Raw genomic sequence first — 15988 nt, forward strand, 5'->3', positions numbered from 1 at the left:
TACAAGTATTTTATATATAAAGAATGTTTATCACTCTCTGGGACAGCAACTTAAAGCTTATATCTAAAACATTTCAATTACATTATCTAAGTTAAGCAGTATTTAGAAACATTAAGACTTCATATGCTAAGCATATATTGATTATTTTCCATACAGACAAGGATAATTCAGCTCACACCTCATTTTATGTATGAACAAAATGAATGCTCTCAAGGCAGGGCGGCCAGCACTGAGGACTTGTTCTGACCTTAACCCATGCTTTGCCAGCACTCTGATAATTTTCCAAATAAAACTACTATGGAAAAATAGTTTCTCCTCAGCTGTGAAATTTATTAAAAAAGCAAACGAACAAAAAAAGAAAGAAAGAATACACCTTGTTTTCCCCCAGGTCAACAGGCAAGAAGCCGCTAATGATTTCCCCTGGAAGCTGTAGGTAACAACATCTGCATTTCCCATTCACTCCACAAAGGATTTCAAAAGTGAGCCCAGACTCTCTTTTCTTATTAAAAAGGATATGTTGATAACTTCCCTACCAAATGATATTGACTTATTTTTCTAAGCAATTCAGTATCTATTATTCACTAGGAAAAAAAGAAGTCATTTTTTATTTAATAGATAAGGAAATAAAGAAAATATATTTTACTTGATATTACATGATAAAGTGAACACTAATATTGAATAAACTGGAGATAGTTTTAAATATTACGTGAGGTAAAATTTTAAAATTTCAGATAAAATAAACCTGAAAAATATAAATATGCTCTCAATGTGTCTTTTCGAAGTGTGTCTTTTCTAATGAAATTAGATGTTTTTTAAAGTACTAAATAGGATTTTTTTTTTAAGTGAAGTAACTCTTTACTACCACTATTGATTGCTGTGTTTATTGTTAACCTCTTCTTGGATATATAGGAATCAAGGTAACCAAAACTAGAAATAAACTAAATGTGCAATGGTATTATACATTTTGTGGCTCTCAAACTTCTCCTAAAATGTTAAAAGACAATGGTAGTATTAACTTGCAATATTTTGATATTGATGCACCAAATACCAGTTTCATGTGTATATGATCCTAATCAAATAAAAACTGTCTGTTATAAACTTCACATATATCATAGGTTTAAGTAAACACAATGCTAATTAATGCATGCATGTATTGTCACAGAGAGAAGCTTGGGATGATGGAATACTAATAACCATTAGATTGATGGCAGGTAGATGTTGTAATCAGTTTTCTATATCACTATTTATCCATTACAATGAGCATGTATTATTACAGGGCACTTAAAAGTACACAATGATGTTTTTAAAAGAGATGTTATAAGCATACAGAATATAGTATTTTCTCATATGCTACTTTGAGTTCATCAGAATTGCAATACTGTTTTACATAACTAAAACAGTTATGATAATTTTCTGTCTCTATATAACAATGCCATACTTGTAGAAAGTCTTATGCTTTGGTTAATATCCAAATTAAATGAATCAGCAGCTGTGTGCTTCCTTGCGGCAACAAAGTAAAACCATATTCTTCTGGTCTTTATAGTGTGCTTCTCCTAAAACCCTAAACTATGTAGGCTGCACTTTGTTAATGCTTTGGTTTGGTGACAAATATCAATGAGTCTGGCTAAATGTACTGTTCTGTATAGACATTTTCTATTCTGATTCATACACTCTGATGGGGGAGGCAAGCTATCTGACTGTAGGTTTTATCTCCGTAGCTGCAAATAAGTAAGGTCTTAAGAAAGTCCTTAAAAACCAGAGTATCTCCTGGAATTCCCCAAAAAGAAGTAAAACCTGTTATAATACAGAAAGCATGAAAAATTATTCAGTTACTATGTATATGTAGATTAAAGAAGGTATGACTCTGAAGTCTGTGGCTAATGTGAAATAGAGGTTATCCCAGTACATTTAGAGTAGTTGCTTTTAAAAACTTTAAGAAGCATGGGTACATAAAAGTTAAGAAAAATTCATGTGCTTCAAACATAAATCTCTCACTATTAATAATAGCTTGAATACTGTTTAATCTCTTGCTTTGTTAATGCACAAGTTTGACAGTATTTTTTCACAAGACATTTACTCTCAAAATGGAACAGGCAGTCATCTCTATGGCATGCTGAAAGATCTGAGGTGGGCAGAGAAAGGATCTTGTGTTTTGTTATTTGGAAGACTGGATAATAGTTACTGATCTTGATAATAGTTACTTTAATAGGCAACAAATTTGCAACTGATCAAAAGAGAACTGAAAACATGAACCATTGACAATGATACTATTTCTGACTGGAATTTGTGCTGGTCTTAGGTCTAAGACATATAAGCTCTTTATAAAACCATGACTGTAATAGGAAATTAACACTGAATCCATATCAAATTACTTTAATTTGCAAATATTCCTGAAATATGTTTTTCAGCTAAAAAGGTCTTCTGTGAAGAAAACACCATGTAGTTGCATTTTATAATTTCAGTTGGAGGAAAGTGTCTATTCTGCATGCATTTTATCATGATCATGCAAGAAACATTGGCTTAAGTAAGAAAACTAAAGCACTGGTACATCTAGTGGAACTCTTAAATCAGTGGTTTTCAGCCTCCCTAACTCTATGACCCTTTAGTACAGTTCCTTGCGTTATGGTGACCCCTAACCATAAAGTTACTTTTATTGATACTTCATAACTGTAATTTTGATAGTTAGGAATCAGAATGTAAATAGTTGAGTGTTCTGATGGGCTTAGGGGACCCCTATGAAAAAGTGATTCAACCCCCAAAGGAGTTGTGATCTATAGGTTGAGAACCACTACCTTAAATAGAGACAAGACACAATAAATACTTTAAACTGGCATTACCACATTATAGAGTACATTACAACACTGGTACATTTAAAGTAGCTATATCCTCTAACTCATTTGTACAATTATAAAGAAAACTTTTTAGAACAAAGTGAGAGAGAAGTCAATCCCTCTAATTCTCTTGTTCATTTTATAGGTTAACTTAATACTCAACTGTATCAAATGTATACACTAGGATTATGCTTGCATGGGGAAAAAACTATTCTTCTGAGAACTGAAAATAAAGCAGTTTCATTTTTAAGTTTTATGTAAAATAGCCTAAAACAGAGGGAGAGTCTTTTATTAGGACCGGGTGGCATTATTGATGAGTATATAATAGCAATGGACTTATCTACGTGGCTGGCAGGCAGCAACATAGGCTTACAAACCACTGATGGACTAAACAAGCTATTAATGATAGTTGCTTTTCAACACTCAGAATGGTCAGACTGTGCTGTTTGACCACAAAGACAAGTAGGTCATTCCTTTCAGATGTTACACAATGCTAGAAACACAAATGAGACCTCTGTGGGGAGATGGAGCCCACAGGTATGGCTCCAGAGTTCTTCTGCTATCTAGCTATTAATAGAGAGTAAATCTCACTTAAAGCTGTAAACCATTAAAACTCTTCTATCAAAAGACTCTTCTATCACTTATTTCAATTGTTTACCTATGTTGAACACGTCACATCATCGTTATCATCATAATGATGCAGAAACAGTCCTGAGAAACATATCACTTGATACACAGTAAGGGGGAAAAAAAAGAATTATTGCCTAATTATTCTTGCAGAGTAAGTAAGATGGATATTTTTGCCCCTCTATAATCTGTAGAATACCCATCTCTCTAGATTTATGAGCCAGCTTATAATGTATTCACAAGTTGCAGGCTCTGAGTCTGGATTCTACCTGATCCAGAAAACTTTCCTTGCTTCTTAAGACAAAACTTTAATATATTTTTCTTCCTATTGGTTCTCAGAGCACTGGCTTTACTCCAAACTTCCTGGAATACAGATCATGTCTCTGACTAGACCCTGACTAGACCATGAAAATTAACTAGACCCTGAAAATTTGAATCCGCACTTACACATGATTTCGTTGACTGGGATCCAGCATTTACTTCTGTGATTTCTCAGCAAAGAGAAGAAGTGCTGCTTTAGAACCAGTGAACCTAGGAGGGTGAGTGACTTCATTCCCACCCCAGGGAACTTCCTCCCAGCAAAACCAACAAAGAATGCCGATGTTCCTTTTACACAGTGACAGCTTCTCACACATTCCATGAACTAATCAATATCTCCTGACTAACCCCTCTGCGAGGAGGAGCAGGCATCATTCCGTACACAGTCCCCTAGTTAACAGTGATGGCTTTGCTGTAACCTAATGGCAAGCTTTATCACTGTCTTTTCATAAAGGAAATAATAAGAATGCATGTTTGCATCATTAATATTTACTGGACTACATAAAGATTTCTATGAAAGCAAACATCTAAATTTGGGATTTCAAATCAGGGCACCACTTACTATATGCTACAGAATTTTAAAATATAAATTGGGAGAAAAAAATAACTTGATATGCCAAGAACTCAGAGTCAATTCTCTACAACATTAAAAGATCATTAATTCAGAAACAACAGCATCAGTAATCAAAAAGCCCCTCTTCTCTGCCTGCAGAGACACACTATAAGACAAGACTCTGGGGTCAGTGTCAGAGAAGTTTTACTGTATGCTATGTTTCATCAAGGAAAAGCATTACTTTTTAGTGTCATTAAAAGATCTAACTAAACATTAAAAGTATGCTTTTCACTCATTTTTTCGATGTTACAGTATGGGCACTGGGTTCTTTGAGGTAGTCTACAGTGGATTCTGCTGATGATTCTATGGGATATCTGCAAGATGATTTCTTAGGATTCAAGGCCTATTCGAAGGTGGTGCTTGCTACTCAACGATAGAACACATGTTGGTATGTGCCTAGTATGTACAAGGCTCTGGCACAGCATCACAGTTTTCTAAAACGTGGGCATAACACTTTCTGTTATTAATTAATAGCTTCTCTTTCTGAGGTAAAAGCATCTATAGTCCACTTTTCACTGATAAAAATAGTATTAGGTAAAGGATAACCCAAATTACAACTAAAATGAACCCCTGGGATAGGGGAACAACACTAAAAGGTCAAAATACTGAAAACCTGTTTCCTATAAAGATAGGCTTGCAGGTGAGCAAGAGCAGAAGCAGCAGCAGAGGGGCGGGGCTCTGAGAGAAAGACCAAGAAGCAGAACGTGGCAGCGAAAGGACCTGGAGGCCAGCAGCTCAATCCGCACCTGACCGCCTTCTAGTTTTTCTCATCGGCCAGCACCTGCTAAGATCCTGCACATCACTGCACTGCAGAGACCTCATCCTTGATCTAGAAAATGTGTCTGCAAAATGTGTAGGATTAAAAATGAATACATAAATTGTTTCCCCACAAAGTCTTGTATAAGAAGTAAACAGAAAATATAAACCAAACCATTTTTATAGCGTAAAATTTCTGTTACAGAAATTAATCCCAAAGCATAATACTTGGACAAATGACTAAAGAAATTTTCACATGAAAATTTAAAATATAAAAACAAAACAGAAGGCTATCTCAGATATAACAAATTATAATATGTATAAAGAATAATACATTTCAATGAAAATTTAATGAAAGACTGAGTAAAATGAGCAATGACTGTGACTAAAGGTAAAGACAAGTCAAAGGCTAGAGTACAGACACACAAACACAGACAGACACACAAACACACAGACAGAACACAAACACAGACAGACACACAAACACAGACAGACACACAGACACACACAGTACCTGGAGACAATAAAACAGAGCAAATATTTAGTAGTATAATCCAAAACATTAATTTCAGTTTGTACTTATAAATAAACCTACTTTTAGGTTCATCTTAGCAAAAGAAAGGATTTTAAGGGACAAAGAAAAATTAAAAAATGACAACATCTCAAGGAAAAAATAAATAAATGAAATCATCAAATAAAAGTACATAAGGATGGTAGATGAGACATCAAGAAAACAGTATAAAACAAGGTATTAATGGAATTGTGTTGAGTCAAAGTAATGCAATACGAAACAGAATTTTAAGGAAAGCTAAATTATCATTCAAATGGTAAGACTCTAGAAAAATAGCTTGGAATAAAGAAGATGTCAGGAGCCTTCCATGACAACTTGACCAGAACATGGGTTTATTTCTTCAAAACAAGAGGAAAACAGGGTGCTAGCAGCAAACTGAAGTTAAAGACAATATACTTAACTTTACCACCTATTCTAAAACAGCATGAGAGCTCAGACAGAACAGTTGTATATAAAATATATTCTAGCAAAAGGAGTCCTGACCCAACAAAAGCAAAGGGAGAAATAAGAGTGACCTCAGAATGCTGAGGAGGTGAACCAAAGGGAGAGAAGACACCAGTACCCCCAAACTCAAACTGACTTCAGATAAGAGACAATTCTCTGCAGCACTTCCATATATTTTACAGCAGTTTACTCCGAATTATCTCTACCAACTTTTTTAATAATCTTGGAAGATGTTGATAGAGGACTGCCTGGTCTATTTTTTGTTCTGTAAGCAGAATAACAAGCAAAAAGTGTGGCTCCTTAGACTCCAACACGTGAGTTCCTCAGCTGCCGCACAGCTCTGAGACTCCAGGGCCTCATGCCGCCCGGCCTTCTAGGCCCTGTTGTGCACAGACTGTGTGTTGTGAAAGCCTTTCCCTGACTCGGTCGGGCATGCAAGGTAAAGAAGGTAGATTCAGACAGAGGAGGGGAGGGAGGAAAACTGATACTATAATTATGAGGAGATTGCCAGAACAAATAGAACAGAAGAAGAGAAGGAAGAAGATATGTTGCTTTTCATGAGGAAAGAGTCTAATTAGATTTTTATGGTTCTTATAATTCCTATTTGTGGGTATTTGAAACCTGACCAATATCCTATAGTAAAGTTTTTATATTCTAGTGTTGACTCATTAAACCAACACAGTTCTTGTTAACATGCACATTTTATTCCTGTATCCTTTTGCCTATACTTTAAATATTCTGAAAAGATGATTCAGAGCCAGTATCTAAGTGAGTGTGGATTTAAATGGGGATAGTAATTATCCTTTTAACATTTTTCATTTATTACATACCACATAAGGTTTCTTTCTTTTTTTAATCTTGAAACAAACTGATTTTTGTATCAAGCAGCTATGTTAGCTGATGGCATTAGGTTATGAGAATAATTTTCTTATTTCTCTAAAAGGAAAAAGCTATGCCAACTGATACAGGTTTTGGTTCTCTGTTTTTGGTGGAAATAGTTGTACAACCCAGAGCCTCCTGACATCTGCCCAAAAACTGCTTACTCAGCTACAGTCTTCATACCCTAAAACTGTTCTAGGTAAAAATGAAAATGCTTGATACTTTGAACCACTACTTAACACTGTGTTTCGAATGCTTTCCTCTTGGCTGGTCTGTCCTTCTCCGTACAAATTCAATGACAAGCTCACTGTAATACTTTTGTGCCGTGTTCTCTATAAATGTACATATGCTGTTTTTCACTCACATGTCAGAGATAATACTATCATGACTGAGGTCTTATCGGTAAAAGCCAAAGAAATGTGACTCTGTAAGAAAGTCCTGAGTCCTCCCTTGAATTTTCTTTTTCTTGGTGCTTTACTAGTAGCTCTAGCATGTTCATAAAGTGAGTTAAATTATAAACAGATTCAATGTTATATAATTTATACAGTTTTTAAAACCTTTTTATTTCTTATTCTTTAGTATGAACATTGATGTGTCACTGCACATTGGGAAGTCTCTGTGGAACTGGATCTCTCCTGGGATTTAACTTGGGTCATCAGGCTTAAACAAGGCAAGGATCTCCAAAGGGTGAGAGGCATCTCTCCATTTGCCTTAAGTAATGTTATGGGGACATCCTGCAAGAAGCTGAAGTCAGGAGACTCAGATGTATCTAGTGCAGCCTATACTCTGTTCATGGAAAGTATTCCAGTGTCTTTAACCTGGATTTAAATGAAATGGGTGTGGTATTCCTCAGAAAAAGATGTCTTTTCTTTCTTTCTTTTTTTCTTTCTTTTCTTTCTTTTTTTTTTTTTTTTCCGAGACAGGGTCTCTCTCTGCATAGTCCTGGCTGTCCTGGAACTCACTCTGTAGACCAGGATGGCCTCAAACTCAGAAATCTGCCTGCCTTTGCCTCCCAAGTGCTGGGATTAAAGGCGTGCACCACCACTGCCTGGCGAAGGCGTCTTTTCAATAGATACTTTTTTATTTATTTATAATACTTTCTAGCAATGTACCAAGATTCTTTTGTTTCCCAGCTAAAGAGTAGTGCAAGGTATTTTTTCCCTAACTAAAATTATTGCAAGCTTCCTGAGGGTTCAATCTGTAAGCAGGAAGCCATTTGAAGTGGATGCCGGCTGGGAAGGAAGCCAGCTTCCTCCACTGAGGGACACTATGTACAGTCTACACACTATAGGATAAGCCCCATGCTCAGAAATGGCTGAGCAATACAAAACTCCTTTTTTATGTGTTTTGTCAATTTTATATTTGCTACTTATTATCATTTTTAATTGTTTGGACTATTTTTTGAGAGACAGAGAAGTGGGAGATTTATTTTTAACAAAAAGAAATAATTGGAGTCTGATCTCTCTTTCCGTAAGATAGGTGCTGAGGTCTAGCCTGGGTCATAAGACTGCGGTAATGTGTTTGCCTCCTGAGCCATCCAGAGGCCTAAAATTTTACGTTAGATAATAAATTAGAAGGGAATTACAAAAGTTCATATTGACATGATAGGATTATATATTCCTCTTATATAAACTATTAATTGATACTGCAGCGTGATGTTTCAATTAACATTTTATTTAGATGTCCTAAATACATCATTAAGTGATAAACAGAAACTTGGAAATACTTTTCATTGATGACGATCACAATGTTATTTGTTTGTTTGTTTGTTTGTTTATTTATTTATTTATAATACTGAACTTTTCTAATTAAAGTAAATAGATTTTAAAAACTCAATCTTTACTTTTTAGGAATATTTTGAAAGATGTAGGGTTTTTTGGTCCCTTCAGTTCTTAAAAATTAACATTTCTTACTCTGAAATTTCTGTTAGTGAAAATTAAGCTGCCAGGTGAGGAGGGAGTAACCATAATGAATTACACACACACACACACAAAACTGTCAAAGAGCAAAATTAATTTTAAACCATGAAGCTGCCTCTTGCCACTGCTCTCCGTTTGTGGAAGCAGATCAAAAGTCCATTAATAGTTAACAAAGCTAGAGTATGATATATGAATGAAGCTTTTCAATTTTAAAAGTACTTAGACTGTATTTACAAAAGATCGCTACCATTAATTATTCAACATTTGGATTTGACCAGAAACCAGAGCATGAGTTTATAAGGCTCTGTTTAAATGAACTACTTAATGCTATAGTGAACACTTTATCCAGTGAATTGTTGTAAAGGGGATTTTTCCAATTTTTTAAATCTAGGGACAGATTTTAATGTTAAATCAGTTTAAGTTTTATTTGTTCTTTTAAAATGCTTGCTCAACACAAAATTGTGCATCTCAATTATTTTATATACTAAACCTCAATATAGGTTAAACCAATGCATTATTCATAAAGAAAGACATTAGGAAAAACAAAGCTGTGCACTTCTTTCAAGCTGTTAAATGGCTGACACATACCACTTTATACATGCAATATTTGATGGTGTTTTCTCAAAACATGTGCTTGTTTTTGTCAGATCAAGATATGCCAAAAATTCTACACCAAATTTTGCTTCTAATTAAAGCAATCATCAATCCAAGGATTGTCATTTATTTTATTTCATCTTTACATCAAAAAAAAGGTAATTTAAAAAAATTTAATTCCCTTGAAATAGTAAGATAAATGAAAAGGTAAATGCCTTCACATAATAACAGTAGGCTGAGCCTTTGGGAAATGGCTGACTTTCTCAATGCAAGGTATTCAAAACCCATCCAAATGTGTTCATTTAGGATGCAGATATCAAAGACGATGCAAATGTTCAAGAGCTTACCAGATGTTCTAATCCAGCTTTGATGTTTCCAGAGTCTCTAAAAAAGAGAAGAAGAAAAGGTGTAAATGGCTACTAAACCCTTGTCTGCTCTAATTTATCTTTACCTGAAAATGCTTTATAAATCTTTATAATTTTTCATTTACTTTTACTAATGTTTCTAATAGCTGTTTTTAAGGAGAAATTGTCTACCAACAGAGAACATTTTCTTTCAACAAAGCATTACCTTTAAAACTTTTATTCAGCTACCAAAAAGTTTTATATTTTTTTTCCAGTGGAGAAAAACAAACCAAAACAAAAGTCAACTCAATTCTTAATTTAGTATTCCACACAAAATGTTTACTTACAATGCTGCCTTAAAATGATAAAAATGCTTAACCGCAAAGTCTATCTACCAGTTAGACTCTAAAATTGTATACTTCTGAGTACACAGGTAAATAATAAAACATTGGCAAAATAATTTTAATAGCTATTTAGTTTCATTATCAGGATCTATAATTACTATAATGAAAAATATCAACAAAAAATCAAATATAACATAATTAATATCTTGCTTTTGACTATATAAGAAACTGCTGTTGGTACTAAAATTAAATATATATAAGTTGTAAAGACAATTTAGACATTTGATGAAAATATGTGGATTTTTAAAACTATATTTCTTTTATTTTTCAATTTTAATTACACCATTTCCTCCTTACCTTTACTCTACCCAGTTCTTCCAAACAACCTCCCTTTCTTATCTTCAAATTCAGGACCTCTTTTGTTCATGAATTATTTTACATTGTTATATTTGAATGTGTACTCATTTATATTTCAAAATATAACATGCTTTGTCTAGGTCTGTCTGTCTGTATGTATGCATACATGATTTTAGAGCTGCCCACTTGGTATTAGCTAACCAGTTGGTGTGCTCTCTAGCCTTCCTTGGTTGCCTGTAGTTGTCTGTGTAAAGTTAAAAGCTCATGGTCTTTTCCCACCCACTTTGGCATGTCTTTGGCTGTCTCTGTTCAGCTCATGTGTAGACAGTCTTGCTTGTGAAGTTCTCTGGGCATTGCTTATGACATTACTACAAGCCATAGTTCCACAGTAAATTCTCTGACACTTCTAGTGCTGCTGGTGGTCTCACTCCATTAGAAACATACCTGGTGACCTCTGGTGCCCTGAAAGCGAGCACACAGAGCATTCAGTTTAGTTCCAAATTAGGGGTCTCTGATCCTATGTCTTAAATATATGGTAGAGATTGAATTTTTAAAGTTTTGTGTATATGCATGTATGACAGCATGACTATATGTGTACAGCATGCATGCAGTCTCCATGGAGACCAGAAGAGGCCATCAGAATCCTTGGAAAATATAAAGACATTTGGAAGCCACTTGGCTTCTCTACAATCCCGGGTAAGTGTTCTTACCTGCTGAGCTATCATTCTAGTCCCCAGGTGGATTATTTGGAAGATTGTAATCTACATCAGTGTATTAGTGTCAAATGGACTTTGACTTTCCTTCTCTGATCAAGCAATAATTTAGTTTCAGGATTATTACAGGTCTTACCAATTTTTTAAAGATTTATTTTGGGTTGGATAGATGGCTCAAACATTAAGAATGTGTGCTGAACTTGCAAAAGATCTGAGTTTGGTTTTCAACACCCATACCAACAAGCTTTCACCTACCTGTAACTCTCACCTATGGGGATGTAATGTCTTTTCTGGCCTCTTTGAGGACCTGAAAATGCCCCACATATATACTCAGAATTAAAACTAAATAAAAGCTAAATGGTGTGTGTGTGTGTGTGTATACACACACATGTGAATGCAGGTGCCTAAATAGTACAGAACAGGACTTTGTTCCCTAGAATTGGAGTTATAGGCAGTTTAAATTCTGAGTGACACAAATAATCATAGAATTCCCTTATGAAAACAAAGATTTGGATTTGGATTCAATTTAACACACCATATTTATAATAAAATTAGAAGTAATTATATACAGATTCTCCTCTCACATTTTGCAGTAATTTATTCTTGCCACTTATTAGAGATCAGAGAATGAGTTTCACTAACCCTTATACTCCGACTGTATAGTTTTGCTAAGAAGCAGCAGAAGAGAAGAAAGGTAAGTGGCGGGCAGCAGAAGGGTAATTTACTTCTAGTATTCTGGAGTGGGCATAAAAAAGCTTAGAAGCTTTGAGTTACTTTGTAAGCAGCACTGCCTAAGGGATTAAAGTCAAGAAATTTGGAAATATAGTAAAACAGAGGAAGGTACTTTTTCTATAACTTACTATGTAGACCAGGCTGGCCTCAAACTCAAGAGACCCACAAGCCATTGCCACGTTCTTGCTGGGATTACAGATAGGAGTTAGCGTACCTGGCTACGATGCTTTTAAATGTGTGCTTTAGATGGCACGTCAGACAGAGAAGTGGTAATTGTCATGGGGGTGTCCCTTCGTTCACTACCAACTGTAAACTGTATCATCCACCAGATGCTTGGTTCCTCCAGGCTTAGTGATTGCCATCTGGGCACAGTGCTTGTCTGTTTCACAAGGGGTAACTTATCTAAGCCCATCTTCTTTTCTCACAGAAATCACTGTACCAGCATCTAAACAGATCTCAGTGGCTCCTGACTTATTCAACGTCAATGTAGTTTCTATAAGAAAGTGAAATCTTTCTAATGTATGTTTTCTTAACACATGTATATTATCAAAGCTACATCACACAGAAGCTGACAGTAATAGCCATGGCGGACAGACTGGTTTTCACTCATAATGAGCTACTTGACCCACATATGTACCCCAAATGCTCCTCTCTCTTAGTCTCCCACAATTCTTATTTTGGTAACAAATAAAAATCAAACTTTTGGGACTCCTAAACTATGTTTCAATCAAAGAAGCCTTCTCTTTTACGTACAATAGAAAGATTTCTTCCAACAATGTTTCTTTAACACCCTGGACACGTTGCATGACAGAATTATTACAGGTCTCAAGCTACATTTAGTTTTCCAATTAAAGCACAATAAAGAAAATTCTTTGACAAAAATATATTAAATTAACAAAAAAAATTATATTCTAGCACCTACTTGACAATGTCTGAATCAGAGCACAGGACCAGTTAGAAGCATCTAAATCTGACAGTTACAGGTTAGCTTTCTGAACAGCCTTGCCCAGTCCCACCCCATCTTAGTTACTTTTCTACTATGATGATAACACCTTGATCCAAAGCAACTTAGGGAGCAAAGGGTTTACTTCCTCTTACAGCTTGTAGTCCATCATCTAGGGAAGTCAGGGCAAGTGCTGGAGGAAAAAACCTATAGTCAAGGACTAAAGCAACGTCCGTGGAAAGGGTGCTGCTTATTGGCCTGTTCCTCAAGTGTTCTTTTGTTTTGTTTTTGTTTTTTTTTTGTTTTTTTGGGTTTTTTTTTTTTTTTTGGTTTTTTGGATTTTTTTTTTTTTTTTTCCGAGACAGGGTTTCTCTCTATTGCCCTGGTTGTCCTGGAACTCACTCTGTAGACCAGGCTGGCCTCGAACTCAGAAATCCGCCTGCCTCTGCCTCCCAGAGTGCTGAGTTTACAGGCATGCGCCACCACTATCCGGCTCCTCAAGTGTTCTAAGTCTGCTTTTTTATACAGTCACGGACCACCAACCCAGTGCTGGCACCACCCACAATGGGCTTGGCTCTCTCACATCAATCACTAATTAAGAAAATGCATCACAAGACTGTCTCAAGACAATTTGATTGGGGCATTTTCTTATTTAGGGTTCCCTCTTCACAAATGATTCTAGCTTGTGTCAAGCTGATATAAAACTAATCAGTACACACTCTGTCACCAAGTCACACAAAGAGCACAGGATTGGCACCTGGGAGGGTTATCTGGAATAAAAAGTAATATGAAAAAAAATGGGGGCAGGAAAAGAGCTGGCTGCATATGGAGGGAGTTGGTATTTTATTTTGTTGTTTTCTTTTTTATTAATGTTTTTAAAAATGGAAATATTTGAAGGTGGACTAGAACAGTAAAGTCTCAACACTACACTTTTAAATTATGCTGGACTAATCTCCCAGGGAAGATGACAATTCTCCGATAATATTAAGGAAAAAGAAACTTCTATAATGTGTTTTTGACATGAGTAAAAAATACAAAATAATTTAGAAAAGTTTCAAAAAAGTATTAAGAACAATGACACAAATCAGAAATGAAAAATTTAATGATTAAATTTATTTACATTCCCAGTCTCTTCCAAATTTTATACATGAAACTCTCCACAGAAAAAGCACAGATATGCAACATAAGCATATATAAATATATTATCTTGGTTCTAGAAGCAGAATACCTAAATTGAATTTAATCTCTAATATATATCCACAAAAGCTTAGTGATTTTATGCACCTCTGCAGAAGCTACACAGTGTGAAGCTACACAGTGTGATTAAGCAAAATTCACAACAAAACAAAGATAATTAGGACACATCGATTGTTATTAAAGGCTATGCAATATGTTTTTGAAAGTCCTTTCTAGACTATAAGGTGTTATAGAAATATTTTGTGGCAAGAGGCATTTAGTACAAAAACCTCAAAAGCCATTATAAAAGTCTTAATGATTAAATAAATAAATAAATAAATAAATACAGGCACAAACTCCAAACACTGATAAAGGGATCCTGCCACCAATGGTATAAAACCTGTCCTCTTAGTGGTCTGTCTCTTGGGTTGTCCCTGTCATGACTTCATCAATATTTGTGCAACTCCTTTTGCCCTGTGCTGAAAGCAGACTTAATTCAATTATAGGTCTCAAAACTGATAAAATGGTCCTGAAGTGGAAAATGGGAAGAGATTATTGGCAAATGAATAAAGATTTGTATCGAACTAACACACAAGAGTACAGCAGGTCTTTTTTTTTTTAATCATTCCCTGTCTTAAATCTTCTGGGAACCGTGAGTTTCCCTTCCCCTCATGCAGCACATCGATTTTTGAATTAGACTGCAATATTAAATAATTAATATACTTGCCATGATTGATGTTCTGCATTAGTTGAATATTAGGTTATCAATCAAAATCCACTTGGTTTAATGTAATAATATTGAAAAAGTGTCATGAGTTGTTCATCCAATTTGTAGTTGAGGCAGCACAGATAGTGGTGTTGGTAGAACAGGGCTCTAAAGCAGGAAATGCAGGAGCAAACATTATGGGTAGACATGGTGAGACTGAGCGGGAGAGGCTGACTGTGTCCCGAGTAAACCACACGCACCCCATTGTCTTAATCAGAGAAAGGCATGACAAATAAGGAAAAAAATAATAGTACAGTTTTATTTTAATTTGCTGCAAAGACACTTCATAATTTTGCCAATAGAAATATGTTGGATGATTAGAAACTCTAGATAAAGCCTGTTTCCTCTTGAGGGTTTATGGGACATATGGGGAGGGGGGAACCAGGAAAGGGGAAAGCATTTGGAATGTAAACAAAGAATTTAGAAAATAAAAAATTATAATAAAAAAGAAACAAACAAAAACCAATGATTTTTGTTGTTTTAAGATCTACTCTTATAAGGAAAGGATCAATATTCTTTCTCTCTCTCTCTCTCTCTCTCTCTCTCTCTCTCTCTCTCTCTCTCTCTCTCTCTCTCACAACAAATAAGTGACCATTAAGTTCTATAATGGTCTACAAGAATGAGACTGAAATACAATAAACAATGGTTTCATAGTTTAAAGTTCTTTTCCTTTTGATGACAGTATCTTTATCATCAAAAGAGTCAATGTTTTGTCCTCATCAAAATTACTAGCTTAGAAAAAAATTATTGCTTCTGAAGTAAATATTTTCTAATTATGCTCTATTATTCAATCCAAAATTTGTTACTAATATACTATGAAAGTAACATTTTAAGAGAAATTTAATTAAAAGGCCTCAAAAAAATTAAGCTTTTGAGGGCTGGAGAGATGGCTCAGTGGTTAAGAGCACTGAGTGCTCTTTCGAAGGTCCTAAGTTTAAATCCCAGCAACCATCCGTAATGAGATCTGATGCCCTCTTCTAGTATGTCTGAAGATAGCTACATTGTATTCACATACAATAAATAAATGAATCTTTAGAAAATTTTAAGCTTTGATACACGGA

The 15988-nt window shown here is 35.1% G+C and overlaps 1 protein-coding gene across 2 annotated transcripts in view; it reads right to left on the bottom strand.

Annotated features, from left to right (window-relative positions):
- Window positions 1-15988, bottom strand: part of Rsrc1 (arginine and serine rich coiled-coil 1) — a 364221-nt gene that overhangs the window by 166956 nt on the left and 181277 nt on the right. For both annotated transcript variants that reach the window (XM_052180392.1, XM_052180391.1), the window contains exon 5: window positions 9900-9936. In XM_052180392.1, the coding sequence (XP_052036352.1) occupies window positions 9900-9936 (37 nt within the window). The remainder of the gene's footprint in view (window positions 1-9899; window positions 9937-15988) is intronic.

This window comes from Apodemus sylvaticus, chromosome 4 (assembly GCF_947179515.1).
Source record: "Apodemus sylvaticus chromosome 4, mApoSyl1.1, whole genome shotgun sequence".
NCBI classification, from domain to species: Eukaryota; Metazoa; Chordata; class Mammalia; order Rodentia; family Muridae; genus Apodemus; species Apodemus sylvaticus.